The sequence below is a fragment of the Molossus molossus genome, unplaced genomic scaffold, assembly GCF_014108415.1.
Source record: "Molossus molossus isolate mMolMol1 unplaced genomic scaffold, mMolMol1.p scaffold_m16_p_10, whole genome shotgun sequence".
NCBI lineage: Eukaryota > Metazoa > Chordata > Mammalia > Chiroptera > Molossidae > Molossus > Molossus molossus.
Genome location: NW_023425345.1, coordinates 3,793,008 through 3,816,984, shown reverse-complemented (window position 1 = coordinate 3,816,984; position 23,977 = coordinate 3,793,008). Strand labels below are relative to the sequence as shown.

Here is a 23,977-nt window from a genome sequence, read left to right as displayed (position 1 = left end):
CTCTCCAAATAGGACTTACAAGTGGCCAAGAGACATATGAAAAAATGTTCAACATCACTAATCATCAGAGAGATGCAAATTGAAATGACTATGAGGTATCACCTCACACCTGCCAGAATGGTTGCCATCAACAGATCATCAAACAAGTGTTGGCAAGGGTGTGGAGAAAGGGGGACTCTAGTACACTGCTGGTGGGAATGCAGACTGGTGCAGCCACTATGGAAAAATAATATGGTGTTTCCTCAAGAAATTAAAAATTGAACTGCCATTTGACCCAGTGATCCTACTTCTAGGAATATATCCTAAGAACCCTGAAACACCAATCAGAAAGAATATATGTACCCTATGTTCATAGCAGCACTATTTATAATTGCTGAGTTCTGGAAACAGCCCATTTGTCTATCAGTAGATGAGTGGATAAAAAAGCTGTGGTACAATACACAGTGGAATACTGTGCAGCTGTAAGAAAGATCTCTTATTATTTGAGATGACATGGAGGACCTGGAGAGTATTATGCTGAGTGAAATAAGCTAGTCAGAGAAAGACAAGTATCACATGATCTCACTTATTTGTGGAATATAATGAGTAAAATGAGATGGTGAACAAAACAGACCCAGCAACATATAAGTACGGTTCAGATTGACAAACTTCAGGGGCGGGGGCAGAGGGGAAGGGAGAGATAAACCAAAGAACTTATGCCTGTAAGCATAACCAATGTACATAGACAACAATGCTGGGGGTGGGGGCCAGGAACGGAAGGAAGGTGTCAATGGCGAAAAGAGGAGAAACATCTGTAACAAACGTAAATTAATGAAATAAAACCAATTAAATAAAAAGGAACATGAGCCTTGGCCGGTTTGGCTCAGCAGTTAGAGCGTCAGCCCGTGGACTGAGAGATCCCAGTTTGATTCCCAGTCAGGGCACATGCCCAGGTTTTGGGCTCAATCCCCTATAGGGTATATGCAGGAGGCAGCTGATCGATGTTTCTCTTTCACATGGATGTTTCTCTCTCTCTCTAAAAAATCAATAAAAACGTATTTTAAAGACAGGGGTATGATGAAACTTTTAGAAGTGGTGAATTTTATTTCAATTTATTGATTGTGGTAATGGTTTCAGGGTATATGCATATGTCAAAACTGAATTATATTCTTTAAAGATATGCTGTTTAATATATGTCAGTTATACCTCATCATACTGTTAAAATTTTAAACAAAAATTTTTAAGAGAAGAAAACCAACAAAAATTTATTAGTGCCATTAAATAGAACAGTATTGATAGAATGGAAAAAGTACAGGCAAAAGTTATTAAGAGTAGATCTGGACATGGTAGATTAAACCCAGTTATTAATCTCTGCTACCTTGTAAACTCCTCTAAAATTACTTTACAGCCCTGGCCGGTTTGGCTTAGCGGTTAGAGCGTCGGCCTGCGGTCCTGAGAGACCCGGGTTCGGTTCCCGCTAAGGGCGCGTACCTCGGTTGCAATTTGTCCCCAGCCCTGGTCGGTTGTGCGGGTGGCAGCCACTCGATGTGTCCCTTTCACATCGATGTTTCTCTCTCTCTCTCTGTTCCTCTCTCTCCCTCCCACTCTACCTGAACAAAACAAAAAAAAAAAAGGAAAAATGTCCTCTGGTGAGGATAAAAAATAAATAAATAAATACATAAAATAAAATTACTTTACAAAATGATTTTAGCAATCATAAATCCACCAGAAAAAAAAAAAAAGTGAGTGGAATAGAATATGAAACAGATAAGAGATACCAACAAAATTTTGGAACCTAGAAAACTTTTGGAGTAACACTGAAAACAACAGGATTGGTTGAATGATTTGTAAGGACTAGGCCCCAGCTATCCTGCCCCTCAGATAGCTGTTCCTCTCCCACCCTAGGAAAGCTGAGGATGGAGGCAAGGTACCTAGCTAAAAACAGAAGGATTAAATCAAAGTCTACATGTTGATACGAGACTGTGCCAGCTGTCTTCTTAAATTCAGTCCTAGAATGTTGGAAGCCAGGCTTATACCCATCTGGCTGAGGATTGAAGGGTACCTCTCTGGGCAATTCAACAGCCCAAGGGGGAAAAAGAATATACTGATGTGGGTATCTGAGAGTTTTTCCAATGAAATGGCCAGGTCCTCCTCCTGATATCCAGGAAGACAGCCACAGGATAAGCAACCTCCCCTTCTTTCTCCACATACAAAAAGTATTTCCAGGCTCTTAGGGCTTAACTCTTAAATAAAAAGTGGATAGCCAAAGATGACAGGACATTTGATAAAAAACAAAAAACAGTGAATGAAAGATATTGACCAAACCAAAGATAAAAGAAAAACTTGAAGGAAACATAATAGAGGGAGCAGAAGAAAATTAAAACAAAACAAAAACACTCTATAATATTCTTAAAGTTAAACCCAGAAATAGACCCACGACATTATACTCAACTAATATTTGACAAAGGTGGCAAGAGTATACAAAGGAGTAAAGACAGTCTCTTTAATATATGGTGCTGGCGTCCGGCTGGTGTGGCTCAGTGGTTGAGCATCGACCCATGCACCAACAGGTCGGCAGTTCAATTCCCAGTCAGGACACATACTCAGGTTGTGGGCCTGATCCCCAGTGGGGAGCATGCAAGAGGCAGCCAATCGATGTTCTCTCTCATCGATGTTTTTATCTCTCTCTGTCACTCACTTCCTTTCTCTGTAGAATCAATAAAGGAAAAAAAAAAGTAATAAATGGTGCTGGGAAAATTGGACAGCTACATGCAAAAAAAATGAAACTAGACCACCAACTTACTCCATATACAAGAATAAACTCAAAGTGGATAAAAGACTTAAATATGACTTGTGACTCCATAAAAATCCTAGAAGAAAGTGTAGGCAGAAAAATCTTAGACATCACACATAGCAGAATTTTCACCGATACATCACCTAGGGCAAGAGAAACAAAGGAAAAAATTAATAAATGGGACTACATCAAACTAAAAAGCTTCTGCACAGCAAAAGAAACAAGCATCAAAATGGAAAGGGAACCCACTGTATGGAAGAACATAATTGCCAATGATACATCAGATAAGGGGTTAATTTCCAAAATATATAGAGTTCATACAACTAAGCAAAAGGAAGACAAACAATCCAATTAAAATGGTCAGAGCCCTGGCTGGTTTTGCTCAGCGGTTAGAGCATTGGCCTGCGGTCCAGAGAGACCTGGGTCCGGTCCCGCTAAGGGCATGTACCACGGTTGCAGTTTGTACCTGGCCCTGGTTGGGTCCTGTAGGAGGCAGCCACTCGATGTGTCCCTTTCACGTAGATGTTTCCCTCTCTCTCTCTCTCGCTCTCTCTCTCTCGCTCTACCTCCCTCTCTTTCTCCTGCTCTATCTCAAGATAAATGCAAAAAAAAAAAAAAAAAGCCAGAAATGCCCTGGTGGGTTGCTCAGTGATTAGAGCGACGGCCTGCAGACCCGAGAGTCCCGGGTTTGGTTCCTGCTAAGGGCACGTACCTTGGTTGCAGTTTGTCCCCGCCCCAGTTGGGGTTGTGTGGGTGGCAATCACTCAATGTGTCTCTCTCATATCAATGTTTTTCTCTCTCTCTCTTTCCCCCTCTCTCCCTCATGCTCTATCTGAAGATAAATGCAAAAGGGTCCTCAGGTGAGGATAAAAAAAAAATTTTTTTTAAATGGGCTGAGGACCTGAATGGACACCTCTCCAAACAGGACATACAAATGGGAAAGAGACATGAACAGCTCAACGTAACTAATCATCAGAGAGATGCAAATTAAAACGACTATGAGGTATCACCTCATACCTGCCAAATGGCTGCCATCAACAAATCATCAAACAACAAGTGCTGGCGAGGATGTAGAGAAAAGGGGACTCTAGTACACTGCTGGTGGGAATGCAATGTACTAGGCTGGTGCAGCCACTATAGAAAACAATATTGTGTTTCCTCAAAACATTAAAATGGAATTGCCATTTGATCCAGTGATTTCACTTCTAGGAATATATCCTAAGAAGCCTGAAACACCAATCAGAAAGAATATAAGCACCCCTGTGTTCATAGCAGCACTATTTACAATAGCTAAGATCTGGAAACAGCCCAAGTGTCCATTGGTAGACAAGTGGATAAGAAAGCTGTCGTACATATACACAGTGGAATACGATGCATCTGTAAGGAAGAAAGATCTCTTACCCTTTGAGATGACATGGAGGGACCTGGAGAGTATTATGCTAAGTGAAATAAAGCGATCAGAGAAAGACAGATATCACATGATCTCACTTATTTGTGGAGTATAATGAACAAAATGAACTGATGAACAAAATAGACCCAGAGACATGGAAGTAGGGAATAGACCGACAAACCTCCGAGGAAAGGGGGGGGAGGGTGGGAAGAGATAAACCAAAGAATTGCCCTGGCCGGTTTGGCTCAGCGGTTAGAGCGTCGGCCTGCGGTCCTGAGAGACCCGGGTTCGGTTCCCGCTAAGGGCACGTACCTCGGTTGCAGTTTGTCCCCGGCCCCGGTTGGGTCGTGTGGGTAGCGACCACTTGATGTGTCCCTTTCACGTCGATGTTTCTCTCTCTCTCTCTCCCTCCCTCCCACTCTATCTGAACAAAATATCAAAAAAAAGTCCTCGGGTGAGAATAAAGAGATAAACCAAAGAATTAATATGCATAACCAATTAACACAGACAACAATACTGTGAAGGGGGTAGGAGCAGGTAGGAGGGTGTCAATGGGGGAAAAAAGAAACATCTAACAAAATAAGTTTGTGTTTTTTTTTAATCCTCACCCAAGGATATTTTTCCATTTATCTTTAGATAGAGTGAAGGGGAGGGAGGGGGAGAGAGAGAGGAAAAAAAAAAAACATTGATGTGAGAGAGACACATCAACTGGTCGCTTCCCACACAACCCCAACCAAGCCTGGAGACAAACTGCAAGCATGGTATGTGTCCTTGGCTGGAATCAAATCTTTGACTCTTTGGTCTGCGGGCCAATGCTTTAACCACTGAGCCAAACCAGCCAGGGCTAAATAAATTAAGAAAATATTCTCAAAGTTAACAGAAGATACAATTATGGAACAAGAACAGGACTGTAAAAGACTGTTCAGGGGACAGTGAAGAGCTCTTAAAATTAGTTACAGTAACAGAACTTTAAAAAAAATTGGACGTATTTTAAGGTAAAATTGAATCTCCAGAAAGTAAAATAAAAAGTCAAAGTAATAAAAATGGTAAGAGAAAGGAGAAAATTAATGAATAGATTCCATACATATGACACTGAATAACAGGAACTCCTGAAGGTGAGAAAAGAAATTGGAAGGGGGAAATTATCAATAAGTAAGCAGAGAAAATATCCCAAACCTGAACAACCTGAATTTCTAGGTTGCAAGTACCTACCCAGTACCAGCTTAATAAAGAAAAAGAACCATGTTTTTAGAAAACTGAGGAGAAATAAAGAATCCTAAACGTTTCTAAAGAAGAAACAGGTCATATCTAAAACATTAGGATTTAGAATACATGGATTTTCTATATAGCAACTCTGGAAGCTAGAAGACAGTGGAGCCTGACCTTCAAAATTATGAAGGGAAAAATGTTTACTAACTTGAAGATCTATATTCAATTATGTGGGTAAAATAATTCTATATGTCAGTTATATATGTGGATAAAATAAGGACATTCCAGTCATTCAAGATCTCAAAAATTCTCTTCCTATATACTTTTTTTTTTTTTTTTATCCTCACCCGAGGATATTTTTCCATTTTTTGTACAGATAGAGTGGGAGGGAGAGAGAGGAAGGAGAGAGAGAGAGAAACATCGACGTGAAGGGACACATCGAGTGGCTGCCACCCACACGACCAACCAGGGCCGGGGACAAACTGCAACCGAAGTATGTGCCCTTAGCGGGAACCGAACCCGGGTCTCTCCGGACCGCAGGCCGGCGCTCTAACCGCTGAGCCAAACTGGCCAGGGCATATACTTTTTATTAGGGAATTACTGGAATATATGTTCCACCTCAGCCAGGCAGTGACCATAAAAGAAAAAGACAAAGGTTCTGGGAAGCAGATGCTCCAGCATAGGAGAGAGAGCAGGGAATGAAGGGGATGAAGGGGAAGAGACATCCCTGGCAAGGTGTCAGCTAGCTAGCAGCCTAGAGAGCAAACCATCTAGACTGTAACAAGCGAAAACCCCTGAGGACAGTCTCCAAGCCTGGAATGAAATTGATAGATTACCTGAAATGTTTGACTTGATACAGAGGAGACTTAACAGCTCTGTTAGAGAGTTTGAGGATGAATTAGTTAAAAATACATAGTAAATACTAAGCCAAAAAATTGGAAAGAAAGTAAAAGAAGAGGAAGTAGTAGTTGTTAGTTCCAGGGAGAACAGAAAAAATTTTACAAGAAAGGAAATTTGATTATACTGTGCCTGTCAGGTGAGGCTCTGAATGGAACAGAGGGAAAAGAAGAACCACAAACTAGAAGTTACTATGAGGACTCCTTACCGGTTCAAAAGGAGGGAAGGAATGTAAGAGATGCTTGTGGTCTGAGACGGATTTCAGAATTCATGGACCTGGGTGTGCAGCAGTACAGATTGAGGTGAAGTTCAGCCCCAGGTCCTACCCATTTCCTAGCAGAAGCAAGAAGGAGATGGTCACCTAAGACAGAGAGTATCTGATTCCTTTAGACTGAGTTATGTGCATTTCCTGTCATTTCATTGCTTTCTCACACTGTATTGTAATTGGCTGGGTGTGTTTGTCTTTCCCACCAATCTGTAAGTTTTTTTATGGCAAAAACTGTCGCCTTCACTGTTATCTCAGCACAGCACCGAGCATGTAATGTGTGCTCAATACATATTTGTTGAATGAATGAATAATAATGGAAGAAAGATAAAGATATGATATAAATTTTATGATTAAAAATACTGAACTTCTAGGAATATGCCCTAAGAATCATGAAACACCAATCAGAAAGAATATATGTACCCCTATGTTTATAGCAGCACTATTTACAATTGCTAAGATCTGGAAACAGCCCAAGTGTCCATCAGTAAATGAGTGGATAAAAAAGCCGTGGTACATACTCACAATGAAATACTAAGCAGCTGTAAGAAAGAAAGCTCTCTTATTCTTTGAGACAACATGGAGGGACCTGGAGAGCATTATGCTAAGCGAAATAAGCCAATCAGAGAAAGACAAATACCACATGATCTCACTTATTTGTGGAATATAACGAACAAAATAAGCTGATGAACAAAATAGACCCAGAGACATAGAAAGGGGGTATGGTTCAGACTGACAGACCCCGGGGGGGGGGGGCAGGTGGGATGGATGAGATAAACCGAAGAATTTATATTCATGTATGCGTAACCAGTGGACATAGACAATAATGCTGGGCGGGGGGGGGGGGGGGGGGGGTGGTGGAATGGGGAGGAGGGTATCTAGGAGGAAAAAAGGAAAAAAAATACTGAACTTTTTGAAGATGAGGTCAAGGAGGGAGGAGTGGTTGAGGTCATCCAATTAAGACCAAAAGTGTTCAAGAGATTATGTAGAAAAAAATAAATGAGGATACAAAGAGACTGGAAGTGGACTTGAGAAAAACAGGAAGTGGCAATAAGAAGCAGTGATCTTTCCGGACTGTTTATTGCCTTCTGAGATGATGGAGAGCGAGAAAAGGTATGAACCCTGGTGAAGAAGATAGTGCCTTCTGGGAAAATTTATTTTAATTGGCAGTTTAAGGAATGAGTAGGAATTTGAAGTATATGTGCTGTGGAAGACCAGGGCTTCTAGGCAACAGGGAACATTACCTGTAAAGGCAGAGAGGGTTGAGGAGTTGGCATGTGCTTCATGGGTGAGTGAAGCAGGGTAAATAAAAAAAAAAAAGATAACTTAGGCAAATGAATTGAACTATCCCTCAGGATAGGTGAGAGTGTTGTTGAAGAATTTCAAGGAGAGTGATGTAATCAGATTTGCAGTTTACAAGTCCACTTCATGAAAGTGATTTAGAAGATGGATTGAAATGAGGTGGGGACCCAGAATCAGAAAGACCAATGACAAGGCTTTTTATAGTAGTGAGATTTAGAGAAGCTGGGTTTAACTATAGCTGTTAAAAGGGATTAGAAGGGGTGGTGGATATGAGAGTTATTTAGGAGGTAGAAGTCACAGTACTTGGTGATTAATAGAATGTGTGCGGTTAAGGAAGGAAGATGGAGAATCTTGTATGATTATAAGTTTCCTGTTGGGATCTTAGTGAATGCTGGTACTGTTCACAGAGTTGGGGGATATAAAAAGGAGAAGCCCTGGCCAGTTTGGCTCAGCGGTTAGAGCGTCGGCCTGCGGTCCCGAGAGACCTGGGTTCGGTTCCCGCTAAGAGCACGTACCTCGGTTGCAGTTTGTCCCCGGCCCTGGTTGGTTGTGCGGGTGGCAGCCACTCGATGTGTCCCTTCACATCGATGTTTCTCTCTCTCTCTCCCTTCCTCTCTCTCCCTCCCGCTCTATCTGTACAAAAAATCGAAAAAATATCCTCAGGTGAGGATTAAAAAAAAAAAAAAGAAAAAAAAAAAAAAGGAGAAGATTCCCTGGCCGGTTTGGTTCAGCAGTTAGAGTGTCGGCCTGTGGACCAGAGAGTCTCGGATTCAATTCTAGTCAAGGGCACGAACCTCAGTTGTGGTTCGTCCCCGGCCCTACTCAGGGTTGTGCTGGAAGCAACTAACTTTTTTTTTTAATCTTTATTATTAAATGTATTACAAATGTTCCTCATTTTTCCCCCATTGACCACCTCTTCCCCACTCCCGCCCCCCCTCCTACCTTTTCCCACACTGTTGTCTGTGTCCATTGGTTATGCATATAAGTTCTTCGGTTTATTTATTACCACCCCCCAACCCCCTTCCCTTTGAGGTTTGTCAATCTAGCAACCAATTTGTACTTCTTAATCCCTTCACCTTTTTCACCCATTCCACCAACTGCCCTCCCATCTGGCAACCAACACAATGTTCCCTGTATCTATAAGAATGCTTCTGTTCTGCTTGTTCATTTTGTTTGTAGATTCAGTTGTCGATAGATATATATTCATTGCCATTTTGTTTGTTCATATTTTTATCTTTTTCTTCATGAAAACCCTTCAGCATTTCATATAATAACGGTTTGGTGGTGGTGAACTCCTTTAGCTTTTACTTGTCTGGGAAACTCTTTATATGGCCATCAATTCTAAATGACAGCTTTGCAGGATAGAGTAATCTTGGTTGTAGGTTCTTGCTTTTCATCACTCTGAATATTTCTTGACACTCCCTTCTGGCCTGCAACATTTCTCTTGAGAAATCAGCTGACAGTCTTATGGGAGCTCCCTTGTAGGTAACTAACTGCTTTTCTCTTGCTGCTTTTAAGATTCTCTCTTTGTCTTGGACCTTTAGCATTTTGATGATGATGTGTCTTGGTGTGGGCCTCTTGGGGTTCATCTTGTTTGGGACTTTCTGTGCTTCCTGGACTTGTATGTCTGTTTCCTTCACCAAGTTAGGGGAGTTTTCTGCCATTATTGTTTCAAATAGGTTTTCGATTTCTTGTTCTCTCTCTTCTCCTTCTGGCACCCTCAAGGTGCAAATGTTGGCACGCTTGAATTTGTCCCAGAGGCTCCCTACACTATCCTCATTTTTTGGATTCTTTTTTCTTTTTGCTGTTCTGATTAGGTGTTTTCTGCTTCCTTATATTCCAAATCGATGGTTTGCTTCTTGGCTTTACCTACTCTACTATTGAATCTGTGTAAATTATTCTTTATTTCATTTAGTGCCGCCTTCATTTCTGACTGGTCCTTTTTTATGCTCTTGAGGCCCTCACTAAGTTCACTGAGGTTCTCACTAAGTTCATTGAGCATCCTTACAAGCAGTATTTTGAACTCAGCATCTGTTAGGTTGCTTATCTCCATTTCGCTTAGTTCTTTTCCTGGGATTTTGTTCTGTTCTTTCATTTGGGACGTGTTTCTTGTCTCCTCATTTTGGCTGCCTCCCTGTGTTTGTTTCTGTGTCTTAACAAGAGGTAGGGGCTATCTGAGACCAGATGCTGCTTGTTTGAAAGAATTTAGGAAAAACCTGAAGCAGGATCCAAGAGAGGCCAATCCTATGGTTAAGCAAGTGGCAACAGCTTGGGTGGGCCTGAAAGTTGGGTGGGGCGGATTTCAGGGAATCACCAGGGCAGGGCAATCAGTGTGAGCCAGGTTGCTGGAGTCCCAGATATGGCGGCTGTCTGCCGCCCCAGGGAAGGGCTCACCAAAGGAACAAAGGTCTCTGACAGCACGTTTGTCCCGGAGAAAGCCCCCTCTCCAGCCCTCACTCCAATGCCAAACAGCTCAGTTCTTCCCTGTATGTCTCTGGCACCCTTCAAGCTGCCTCCCCTCCAAGCTTAGGGGGAGAGAGTCCGATAAGTTCATGTGCGCGGGCCCTTTAAGAGGAGCTGCCTGGGGCTCCAGCTGCCTCAGCCTCCCTGAGCCTCAGTTCCTTCTGGTTTTTCCAGCCAGAACTGGGGATTTCTCTTCCTGGCACTGCAACCCTGAGCGGGGTGCCTGGTGTGGGATGGCGACCCCTCTGTCCTCAGGGAGGACCTTCCCAGCCGAGGTAGCCTCCTGATTTTTATCCGCCACATGTGGGTGTGGGACCAGCCTCTCTGCCTCCACCTGGAGGCAGCTAATTGATGTCTCTCTCTCACATCATTTCTCTCTCTCTCTCTCTCTTCCCCCCCCTTCTTCTCTCCCTCCCTCCCAGTCTGTCCGAAGATAAATGGAAAAATATCCTCAGGTGAGGATTTTTAAAAAAAGGAAAGGAAATTTGAGGCAAGATGGTGTTTTATTTTATTTTTTTATCCTCACCCGAGGACATTTTTCCATTTTTTGTACAGATAGAGTGGGAGGGAGAGAGAGGGAGAGAGAGAGAGAGAGAGAGAGAGAGAGAGAGAGAGAGAGAGAGAGAGAGAAACATCGACGTGAAAGGGACACATCAAGTGGCTGCCACTCACACAACCAACCAGGGGCGGGGACAAACTGCAACGGAGGTACGCGCCCTTAGCGGGAACTGAACCCGGGTCTCTCTGGACCGCAGGCCGATGCTCTAACCACTGAGCCAAACCGGCCAGAGCAGAGGCAAGATGGTGTTTTATTATGGCCCTATTAGGCCATCCAAGTGGAGAAGACTTACATGCAAAAGAGAGCTGGAGTTAAAAATTTGGAAGCCCATATAGGGAAATTATTGAAGCTGTGGGCCTTTTAAAAATTATTTTTTCTCATCATTATTGTGCTAATTAGAAATTTATTATAGATACGCCTTTTTGTTTGTTTAATAAGCAGAGGCTAAGGTCCACAATTTAGAGCTCTTTAATAGGAGAGGATTGTTAAAGATGAAGGATCAAGAAAATTTTATAATATAATTTGAAAATAATCATTTTGTCTTTGAGGAAATGATTTAGGTTTGAGGTTTCAAGTGACTTAATAAATTTAAATAATGTGGCCCTGGCTTGTTTGGCTCAGCAGTTGGAGCGTCAGCCCATGGACCAGAGAGTCCCGGGTTTGGTTCCCGCTAGGGGCAGTACCTCGGTTGCAGCTTGTCCCCGGCCCTAGTTGGGGTCGTGTGGATGGTGACAACTCGATGTGTCTTTCTCACATCGATGTTTCTTTCTCTCTCCCTCCTGCTCTATATGAAGATAAATGAAAAAAAAAAAAAAAATTCCTCGGTGAGAAATAAAAAAAAGTTAAAATAATATGATACTTTTTTCCTAATTAAAGTATAACATTTATACAAGTAAGTGCATAAAATGCACAGTTCCATGATTTTTTCATGAATGTGTACATTCTTATACCACAATCCAGATCAAGATCATCTCTAGCTCCTTATAAAGTTACCCTGCAATATTTTAACCCTAGTTTTTATTCTACAAGTTTTTAGATCACTGTGTAAACTTAGCATGGGAGAACTCTCCCTCTCCTTGGCAAAGCCCTGTAAGCTGTAGAATCAGAAGTCCATAAAGAAGAATAAAAATCAAAATTTGGCTTTCCAACTAAATGACTTCCGCAAAGAAGAGTGGCTAGAAGAAGGGCCATTCTGCCATCAGTGAGATAATGACAATGTGTTAGAACACACTATCAACATTCACAAGTGCATTTATGGAGTGGGTTTCAAGAAGCATGCCCTTCGGGCACTCAAGGAGATCCGGAAATGTGCCGAGAAGGAGATGGGAACTTCAGGTGTACAAGTTGACATCAGGCTTAACAAATCTGGGCCAAAGGAATAAGGAATATCCCACACTGTAACTGAGTGCAGTTGTCCAGAAAACATAATAAGGATGAAGATTCACTAAACATGCTCTATACATTGGTCACCTATGTACCTGTCACTACTTAAAAAAAATCTACAAACGGTTCGTGTGGATGAGAATAACTGCTAATTGTTGAATAAAGTTATTAAAACTGCAAAACAAAATGTCAAAACCTGGTTTGAATTTCATAATGTACAGTGTCTCTCTTATTATTCTCACCTTACACTACCTTCAAATTTTAAAAAATGGAAATAAAGTAAACCCCTCAATTTTATGTCTTTTTTGAAACAGCCTAATACTATCCCATCTTCTCTAGTATTTCTGAGAAATGAAGACTGAGGAGAGGATGGCAGAACTGGAAAGTCTTGTTTTATAGTGGGTTTCATTATGGTGTGTATCTGTGTTACTACTGTCTGTCTTCCAGATTATTTGGTTCTATAAAAAATGGACTGTTTCTCTAAGTTGGGAATAGTATCTATCTCCTTGATTAAATATGTTTGATTTTTTGGTTTGTTAATCCTCAACTGATGATATATTTTTTTCCATTGATTTTTAGAGAGAATGGAAGGGAAGCAGTAGGGAGAGGAGGGAGGGGGAGAGAGAAACATCAATATGAGAGAGAAACATTGATTGGTTGCCTCCTTCACACACCCCAGCCAGGGTCAGGGATCCCACCTGCAACTCAGGTACATGCCCTTGACTGGGAATTGAACAATAACCCTATAGTGCATGGGCTGATGCTCTAACCACTGAGCGCACTGGCCAGGGCTGATTTTTTTTTAAATTATGCCTTTTGGGGGAGTTTTTGTGGGACTGACAGACTATCCCTGTCTGTGGATGTAGTTCTATCTCTGTCACTTATCTTCTTTTATTGATCTGTAAACCATCTGGAATAGTAAAATGTTATGTTTCTTTGAAAATTTGTATTGAGAAATAAACTATACATATAAAGAAAAAATATAGTTAAAAGAATAATTATAAAAGAAACACTCATATACCTACTACATAGGCCAAGAAATAGAATATAACTATACCCCAGAACCCGCCCTGTGCCCCTTCCTGATTGAATTCCCTCCCTCCCTTCCTCAGGCATTCACTAGCCTAAATTTTGTAATAGTCACTTCGTTTTTTAGTTCTATAAACTACATGTAGACATCAGCATCTGTATAAATACATATATATGGTTTAAAAGTATATGTATTTAAATTGTATATCAATGGAATTATATTGTAAACATATTCTTTTGTGACTTGCTTCTTTTACCCAGTACTGTGTTTTGTTTTTTTTTAATCCTCAACAAAGGACATTTTTGCATTTATCTTTAGATAGAGCGGGAGGGAGAGAAGGGGGAAGAGAGAGACATCGACATGAGACTGGTTGCCACCCACATAACTCCAACTGGGGTGGAGACAAATTGCAACTGAGGCATGTGCCCTTAGCAGAAACCAAACCTGGGACACTCTGGTCTGCGGGCTGATGCTCTAACCACTGAGCAAAACTGGGCTGTGCTTTTTTTTCAATCCTCACCTGGTTTTCCATTTATTATCAGATAGAGTGGGAAGAAGGGAGAGAGGGAGAGAGAAACATCTGTGTGAAAGAGACACATCAACTGGTTGCCACCCGCACGACCGCAGCCGGGACCAGGGACAAACCACAATCGAGGTACATGCCCTTGACCGGAATTGAACCCAGGACTCTTTGGTCTGCGGGTTGATGCCCTAACCACTGAGAAAACCGGCCAGGGCCAATATTGTGCTTTTTTGACTCTTCTAGATTGAGGTATTTTGCTATATATAGTTCATTCATTTTCATGCTGGATAATATTCTGTTGTCTGCAAACACCATGGCCTATTTACCTATTTTACTGTTTATGGGTGTTTGTCTATTTTTTTTTTCTATTAAAAATAGTGCTGCTGAAAATATTTTTTAATATGTGCAAAAGTTTCTGTAGGGTATATACCTAAAAGTGAAAATACTAGTTTCTACAGTAAGTATATATTCAAGTGTACTCCATGATGACAAACTTTGTAAAAGTGGTTTTACCATTTATCCCTTCCACTGGGAGTGGATGAGAGTTGCTATTGCTTTGCTCCCTTGTCAATACTTGGTATTGCCCAACTTTTTCATTTTAACCAACCTGGTCGTGAACTACATTAAATTAAAACTCTTTGTGGTATTAATTTGCATTGTTCTGATTGACATGAGATTGAACATCTTTTTATGTTTAGGGGTCATTCATAAATGTGCATCCTCTCCAGTGACATTCTTTCTCAGTTATTTTGTAAATTTTCCTGGTAGGTTGTCTTTTTCTTATCGATTCACAGCAGTTCTTTATTATATTCTGGATGTTAATCCTTTTTCACAGTAATATGTGTTAAAAATAAACCTGTTTCCTTTTTTATTCTGCAAATCTAGACACCCAAGGAGAGAGATGCCTTGCACAAACCTAGAGAGTGAAACCATTGGCCAGGCTTCTATACTAGGCACTCTAGTGAAATAGCCATGAGGTCTGCAGGCCCTGGCACTTTGGGGTGAATTATATTGTAGTTACTGGCTGCTGCTGACCTGTGGTACTTGCCTTTACAGGTGGAACAGGAGGATTTTGTAATGGAAGGGCATGGCAAGACTCCACCTCCTGGTGAAGAAAGCAAACAGTGAGTCACACTTTATTTAAAAAGGGTCTTATTACAGATCTTCAAAAGCACTTTGGTTAAACAGGCTGAGAGCATGTTTGCAGGGATGTATATGTTAGGCACATTGTGGAACTTACCAGTTGCTTTGGTGCTGTTAATGCATTGTTTCTATTTATAGACAGACTAACTGGAGAGACAAGAAAGTTGGCTTTGTAGTTTCTCATACTCAACTAAACAAAACTTATGTTACACTTTAGCAAAGGCTTTAAGGCTCAGGATGTTCCAAATGGAGCTAATTCAGTCTGGTTGATTTCCAAAGAAAGCATAAAATTGTATATCCTTTACTTAGCAATGTCTTTATGAAGTGACAAAATTAATAGGCTGTTTTCCTGCATTCCAAGTGAATTTATTTGAATAATACTTCCTGAAATTATATTCCATTGTGTTATTTATACTTATGATCTTTGTTTAAATCACAAATTGTTTCCCTAAAGGAATAGGAATTATAAATAATGTAATTTAGCCAACATTCTAGTTAATTCAGGATCTCTCCCTTCCTGACTTAAAAGTGATTAAGTTTTAAATCTGAAATTGGGAGTCCTCTGGGTAGCTTTTGGTGGCAGTGAGTAGATTTTTTTTGCTCTCTGTCACAAAACTTGAAAAATTGTGTTGCAGAGCATACTCATGTTTCATATGTCCTTTTAGAGAAAAAAATAGTTAAGACTGGCTGAAAGGACTGACATAACTACTATTTTTTTATTCAGACAGTAGTCTACTAAGTTAAATGATTCAGTGATTCATGGAACTTACCGAAAATCTGGAGAGAAACTTCGTTTTCTCGCCTTTTTTATTTCCTAGAAAATAGTTTTTAGTTTTAGTTTGTCTTATGAAAATTATGTCTTCAAAACCCTTAGGAATGAATTATACAGAATAGCTATGCTGCCACGTGGCCAGGTTCATTAAAGGAGAGTGTTCATCTCATATTTGTTGTGAATGGAAACCAGGATATTTTCACAGCTGGTTTAATTTGCTAACCAGGCAGTATTAAAAATAGCTTACAGCCCTGACCGGTTTGGATCAGCAGTTGGAGCGTTGGCCTGCAGACCAGAGAGTCCCAGGTTCGGTTCCCACTAGGGGCACATACCAAAAAAAAAAAAAAAAAAAAATACCTTACAGTATAAATCCTAACTTTGCTATATTCTGTCAAATGCACTTATATTGTACATGGGCTGATATAATCAGTTTATCTTTAACAAATTAGAATACCAAATATCTAGTCCCAGCAGAATTATAGGAACACTTCAGGTGCTTCTTTCTGCCCCTCTGCCTACTCCCCAAATCCTACACTCTGGTCAGAGGTCTTTATAATATAAAAATCATAGTTCCCATTTGAAAAGGGTTTTCTGTGTACAAAGTAACTTTACTCATTACAGTGCCTCCGTTTAATTCAGAGATCACAGTAGCTAATTCACCCATTAATTGCAGCTTGAAATGGAAGTTAGGATTTGAACCCAGGTCTTTCTGACTTTTAAGTGTTTTATAATATCTCTTAAACACAAATTCTTTGTCATCCTTGGGAGCTATGTTCCTGAAAAGTACTGTGGTTAGCAAAATGCAATTATCAAGATCAAAGTCTCATGGATAAGAGGGAGGTGGGGGAAACAATAAAAATGGCATTAAGCCTATTTTTAAAACACAGATGAAAGTTCTGTTCTCTGGAGAGTATCCATTTCTCAGACAAACCAGTCTTTATCTTTAAAAACCTGCTCCAGTAACCCCTCTCCTGAAGGGTATTCAGGAAACATTGCTGGGGAAGATTCTCCCACAAGTTTTATGTTATACAAACTGCATTTCTTTTGGAGAGAGCTCCAAACAGCTGCAGTGGACCTGAAACATCATGGGTTGTATCCTTACCATTTTCTCTTGCTTTGTATTCACAAGTCTTATATTGCCTTTCACAGATGAATCCTTTTTTTGTTTTTCTGGGCTTGGTCTGCTATCATACATTGAAATGATAAAGCAGAACTGAATCTTCTCTTTAGGCATTTTTTCTATAGACCTAACCACCTCTTCTGTGGGGGTGAGGACCAGAGGTGCTGCATTCTTGTTTGAGGCAACAGAAATACTTTTTTTTTTTTGTATCTCAGAACTGTAGTCAGCAAAGGATGATTGAATCCTGAATTGGAGCATCTATATTGTAGAACCTGAAAGTAACACATTGCTGAATGACTTAATGGAAATTCCTGTTCTTTTTTTTATTAATTATAAAAGTAATACATGATTGTCATAAAACATTTAAAAGGTAAATGTGGATTTAGAAATAAAAGTGAGCCCTGGCTGGTTTTCTCAGTGGTTAGAGCGTCGGCCTGCGGACCAGAGAAACCAGGTTTGGTTCCTGCTAGGGGCATGTACCTTGGTTGCAGTTGGTCCCAGGCCCCAGTTGGGGTTGTGTGGGTGGCAGCCACTTGATGTGTCTCTCTCACCTCGATGTTTCTCTCTCTCTCTCTTCCTCCATCTTTCTCTCCTGCTCTATCTGAAATGCAAAAATGTCCTCGGGTGAGTAGTAAAAAAAAAAGAAATAAAAGTGAGATATTTCTTTTATGCTACTTCCCCTCCTAATCTTCCTAAATATTTTCTATATATTTTAAAACAACTAGATTTTTTCTGACATAATTCTTCTGAAATATACTTCGTAATTTGAACCCTTTTGCAGTCCATTTCATTATTTTAAACATCTGTGAAACATTCTGTTGAATTGATGTACTATACTTATTCTTCTCTAACAGATATTTTGGTGGCCTTCACTTCTTTGATTATTGTAAATAATATATATTTTTAATCCTCACCAAGCATATATTTTTATTGATTTTTTTAAATTTTATTTATCTTTATTGATTTTAGAGAGAGAGAGAGAGAGACATCCATGAAAGAGACCATCGACTGGCCGCCTCCTGCCTGCCCCCCCCCCGGGAATCATCCATATTCATTGCAGCATTATTCACAAAATGCAAGAGTTGAAAGCAGCTTAAATGTTCACATGGATAAAGAAAATGTAGTACTTGCATATAATAGAATATTATGAAGTCTTAAAAAAGAAGGAAATCCTGCCATGTGCTACAACATGGATGAAATTGAAGGATATTATGTTGAGCAAAATAAGCAAGTCAGAAAGGACAAGTACTATATGATTCCACCCATATGAAGTATCTCAGTCAAAATCATAAAAAATAGAAAGGTGTTTGACAAGAACTAGGGGGAGGGAGGATAGGGAATTAGTATTTAATGAGTATAGAGTTTCAGATTTTCAAGATGAAAACATTCTAGAGATCTGTTGCAAAACAATTCATATATACCTAACTACTGAATTTCATACTTTAAAATGGTTAAGATGTTAAATTTAATGTTATTTGTTTTTTACCACAGTAAAAAAAATATAACAACCAAATTGAAATACACTTAAAATGCAAAATACAGCCTGGTATAAAATGTACCAGATACCTTTAGAACAATAACAACAAAAGAATGTAAAATTAATAACTTTTACAATTGATTTAATGTTGAAATGATAATCCTTTGTGTATGTTGTATAAATAAACCATATTAAAACTAAAAGTAAAAGTCTCATTTAATAGTGTGTTTTATAGACAGTATCCCCTTTTTAGGGAGTGTTGATAGAATTTTTTTTTTTGGTATGTGCCCCTAACGAAAACCGAACCTGGGACACTGATCTGCAGACCAGCGCTCCAACTGCTGAGCCAAACCGGCCGGGGCGATAGAATTAATTGTCTCAGTTCCTATATTTCTGTTCCCTTGGGATGCCTTTTTGTTTGTTTGTTTGTTATTTCCCTTTTAAGGGAGAATCTTAGAGTTTGCATGTGAGTCCTATGAGGAGATCAAAGTGTTGAAGACAGTTTTATATTGATTCAGAGAGAAGAATGTAATTTGTGGAGTAAACACTGCTCTTCATTCCCCAGCGTGGTGTAATATAGCTTTGTGCTTGAGGTGCTGTTTTTTAAAATGTCTTAACTCTAATGTCTTGATTAAATTCTCATCTCACTAATTACATTTTTCCCAACTTAAGTGCCTAGTTATAAAATGCCCTTTTAATTTTTCTCAATTATTAATTATACAGACCTTCCATAAGTTCTAACAGTTTGTCCTTACCTTATCTTTTTGTTGTTGTTGTTGATTTTAGAGAGAGAGGAAGGGAGAGGGAGAGAGAAACATCAACGAGAGAGAACATTGATTGACTGCCTCCTGCATGCCCCCCACTGGGGATTTGGCCCACAATATGGGCATGTGCCCTGACCAGGAATCAGACCAGCAATCTCTTGGTACATGGATCAACACTCACCCAAGGAGCCACACCAGCTGGGCCCCTTATCTTTATTTCTGTTCCTACTCTAATTCCTTAACCTATAGCTCTGTTTTCCTTGGATTCATCTTGTACTGAAGTTTATCCTCCCCAAATCTCTATAGTAAGGATTCCTTTTATTAGGATATTCTTTGTTTCATATTTGACCACCCAGTTTAACCATTCTTTGAAGTTCTTGGTTAAAAACTTTGGGCAGTTCAACCTGGTCAGTTGTCTCAGTTGGTTGAAGCATTGTCCCATACACAAAAAGGTTGTGGATTCAGTTCTCAATTAAGGTACATACCTAGTTTTCAGGTTCAATCCCCAGTCAGGGCGAGTGCAGGAGGCAACCAATTGATGTCTCTCTCTCTGTCTTTCTTTTTCCCTCCCTCCCTCCCTCCCTCTCTCCCTCCCCCCACCCTTCCCCTCTGTAAAAACCAATAAAAACATATCCTCAGGTGAAGACTAAGGCAAAAAAAAGTGATTTCTAAATCACTTATAGATAATTATCATCAAAACACAAGCTTTGGTATTTGGTCATAGGAAAGGTTGTTTTTGGTGTTTTGTTTTGTTTTTACATTTTATTTACTGCATTCTACCATCAGATATTTACCAGTTTTTTTGTTTGAACCATTAAAATTGTAAATGTTGAAATAAAATTAAGTACCAAATTGAATGATTGAGTGAACTCAATCATTATTACACAGCACTAAGCTGGACCTCAGAAGAATAGTTGGATTTCTGTATAATCTATTCAGATTGTTTTTGGGAGAAAGGAAATGAGTTTTATTTTCAAGTTAATTGGTTTTGAAAATGCCACAATAGATGATAGGCTAAATAGATGATAGTTATGCTCATGAAGTTCTTGCTGCTGGGAATTTTAGAATAGCCATAAATATTTTGTACTAGGTCTTTGGGAAATGTTCAGTTGCTAATACATTTTCTAATTTGCATTTGAAGTTACTTTAAAAAATTAATTCTTTGACAATGTATTTTTCACCAGGAGTCCCAGAATCATAATAACTGAATTTAGATAGAAGAAGAGGGAAAACTAGAGAAAGAGAGACAGAGAGAAACATCAATTTATTGTTCTACTTATTTGTGCATTCATTGATTCTTGTATGTACCCTGACCTGAGATGGAACTGGCAACCTTGATATATCAGAACGATGTTCTAACCAACTGAACTACCTGGCCAGTACCTAGAGTCCTTTTTTTAAAATGTACTATGTATTTTATTTATTTTTCATTTTTTTAAACTTATCTTTATTGTTGAATGTATTACAGATGTTCCTCCTTTCTCCCCTATTGACTCCCTCCTCCCTACTCCCATTCCCCTCCTGCCTTTCCCCACACTGTTGTCTGTGTTCATTGGTTATGCATATATGCATAGAAGTTCTTTGGTTTATCTCTTCCCACCCCTCCTACCCCCATATCCTTTGAGGTTTGTCAGTCTAACAGTCAATTTGTACTTCTTAATCCCTTCACCTTTTTCACCCATTCCTTCAACCGCCCTCCCATCTGGCAACCAACAAATTGTTCTCTGTATCTATAAGTCTGTTTCTGTTCTACTTGTTCATTTTGTTCGTAGATTCAATTGTTGATAGACATGTATTTATTGCCACTTTGTTTGTCCGTATTTTTGATCTTCTTTTTCTTCAAGAAGACCCTTCAGTATTTCATATAATACTGGTTTGGTGGTGCTGAACTTCTTTAGCTTTTTCTTGTCTGGGAAATTCTTTATATGTCCATCAATTCTAAATGATAGCTTTGCAGGATAGAGTAATCTTGGTTGTAGGTTCTTTCTTTTCATCACTCTGAATATTTCTTGCCTCCCTTCTGGCATGCAAAGTTTCTTTTGAAAAATCAGATGACAGTCTTATGGGAGCTCCCGTGTAGGTAACTGCTTTTCTCTTGCTGTTTTTAAGATTCTCTCTTTGTCTTGAACCTTTTGCATTTTGATTATGATGTGTCTTGGTGTGGGCCTCTTGGAGTTCATCTTGTTTGGGACTTTCTGCGCTTCCTAGACTTACATGTCTGTTTTCTTCACCAAGTTAGGGAAGTTTTCTGTCGTTATTGTTTCAAATAGGTTTTCAATTTCTTGTTCTCTCTCTTCTCCTTCTGTAACCCCATGATATGAATGTTTGTATGCCTGAAGTTGTCCCAGAGGCTCCTTACACTATCCTCTTTTTTTTTTTTTAATTCTTTTTTCTTTTTGCTGTTTTGATTGGGTGTTTTTTTCTTCCTTATATTCCAAATCGATGGTTTGCTTCTTGGCTTTACCTACTCTACTATTGAATCTGTGTAAATTATTCTTTATTTCAGTTAGTGCCTCCTTCATTTCTGAGTGGTCCTTTTTTATGCTCTTGAGGCCATCTCTAAGTTCATTGAGCATCCTTATAAGCAGTGGTTTGAACTCTGCATCTGTTACATTGCTTATCTCCATTTTATGTGGTTTTTTTCCCCCTGGAATTTTGTTCTGTTCTTTCATTTGGGACATGTTTCTTTGTCTCTTCATTTTGGCTGCTTCCCTGTGTTTGTTTCTATGTATTAGTTAGAATTGCTATGTCTCCTGGGCTTCCTAGGGTAGCCTGTTGTAGTAGGTGTCCTATAGAGTCCAGTGGCACAGCCTCCCTGGTCTCCCATCTGGGCCCTTGAGGTGTACCCCTCATGTGGACTTTATACCTTTCTGTGGTGATTGAGTGTTGATTGCTGTTGGCACATCAATGAGAGTGTTTACTCCAGCTGATCTGCTGCAAGGACTGGCTATGCCCTCTATCCACCGACCTCTGACTACCTTGGGTGATTGGCTGTGCAGGTGCCCACCACACAGAGCAAGACTTACTTCAGCAGGGCTCTGGTACCCACTGAGTCCATTCCTTGAATGTGTCACTTGTGGAGATGGTTGGGTGGTGGTGCTTCGCAGTGTACTGAAGCTGTCCACTGGGTGTGCTGGCTCTGGGGCAAGGTCAGCCACTGCCTGTGTTCTACCCAGAACCCAGGCATAAGCTACAAAGCAGTCTGCAGATGGCTGCTTCTTGTGCTGGGCTTGGAGGTGCCCAGGAAAAGCCAAGTTGTGAACCAAGGCTGGCTGCTTCTAGTGCCAGGCCTGGGACCACTTAAGGAGAGGTATGGGGCTCACTGAGACCAGATGCCACTTGTTTGAGAGAATTTAGGAAAATCTGAAGCAGGATCCAAGACAGGCCATTCCTATGGTAAAGCAACTGGGAACAGCTTGGGTGGGAAGCTGCCTCTCCAGCCCTTGCCCCAATGCGAAACAATTCAGTTCTTCCCTGTATGTCTTTGGTGCTTTTCTAGCTGCCTCCCCTATGCTGGAGCTCAGAGGGAGCAAATCTAAGTAAATGTGTGCGCAGGCCCTTTAAGAGGAATTGCCTGCGGCTCCAGCAGCCACAGCCTCCCTGAGCCTCATTTTACGCTGGTTTTTACAGCCAGAAGTGATGGGGACTTCTCTTCCTGGCACTGGAACCCTGAGCTGGGTGCCTGGTGTGGGACAGGGACCCCTTGTTCCTCAGGGAGGACCTTCCCAGCCGAGGTATCCTCCTGATTTTTATCTGCCACATGTGGGTGTGGGACCAGCCCATCTGCGCCTCTGCCCCTCTTACCAGTCTCGATGTGGCTTCTTCTTTAATTTCATAGTTGTAGGACTTCTGTTCAGCTTGATTTCAGGTGGTTTTGAATGATGGTTGTTCTGTAGTTTAGTTGTAACTGTGATGTGGTTGTGGGAAGATGCGATACCATGGTTACCTACACCACCATCTTGACCGGAAGTCTGGAGTCCTTTTTTGTTTGTTTGTTAATCCTCACTCGGGGATATTTTTTCCATTGATTTTTAGAGAGAGTGGAAGCGGGGGGGAGAGAAACATTGATGTGAGATAGACACATTAATTGGTTGCCTCTCGCCCAGGGCCAGGGATCAAACCTGCAACCCAGGTATGTGCCCTTGGCTAGGAATCGAACCCTTGACCCTTTGATCCACAGGCCAATGCTTTAACTGCTGAGCCACACTGGCCAGGGCAAGGAATCTTATTTTTGAAAGAGTTGATTGGCCTTATTGTATTTCATGGTTACAGATTGCATTCCTAACAATAACCAGTTGTCTGATAATAGAATCATTTCTATCTTCAAAATATATTATGTACTTCTCTTCCAACTTGTCTCTCTGTTTCTTCTCTTGGTCCTCTATAATGTATTCTTCATATAGAAGCCAGGATAAGCTTGTGAAAACATAAATCTGATCATTTCTCCTAAAATGGTTGTAAGGCCTCTTTGGGTCCATGGAATTCTTACTTTGGGGGGTTTTAGAGACTGTCTCACTTTATAGAAAACTTACTAAAAGGTACCCTCATCCCATATTAAATATGTGGTTTCATTTATTTAATTTTGCTATCACATGTTAAAAGAATTGTAGTATTTTGCTTCTGAAATTCCTTTTTTTTTTCCTTTATTGGTTTTATAGAGAGAAGAAGTGAGAGGGAGAGAGAGAGAAACATCGATGAGAAAGAACATCAATTAGCCACCTCCTGCATGCTCCCCACTGGGGATCTGGCCCACAACCAGGGCATATGTCCTGGCCGGGAATCAAACCAGTGACCTCTTGGTGCATGAGTCGATGCTCAGCCACCGAACCACACCAGCCGGATGTGCTTCTGAAATTCTTTAGCTACAAATAAGTTGTAATTACCTAGGATTTCTTAACAGTGAACAT

At 40.3% G+C, this 23,977-nt stretch overlaps 1 protein-coding gene across 13 annotated transcripts in view; it reads left to right on the top strand.

Annotated features, from left to right (window-relative positions):
- The window catches only part of TNRC6B (trinucleotide repeat containing adaptor 6B), a 281,369-nt gene that overhangs the window by 105,550 nt on the left and 151,842 nt on the right, over positions 1–23,977 (top strand). For 11 of the 13 annotated variants that reach the window (XM_036252307.1, XM_036252301.1, XM_036252295.1 and 8 more), the window contains one exon: positions 14,851–14,918. In XM_036252307.1, the coding sequence (XP_036108200.1) occupies positions 14,851–14,918 (68 nt within the window). Of the gene's footprint in view, positions 1–12,561; positions 12,655–14,850; positions 14,919–23,977 lie in introns of those variants that run through there. The other 2 variants (XM_036252298.1, XM_036252299.1) reach the window with 2 other exon arrangements.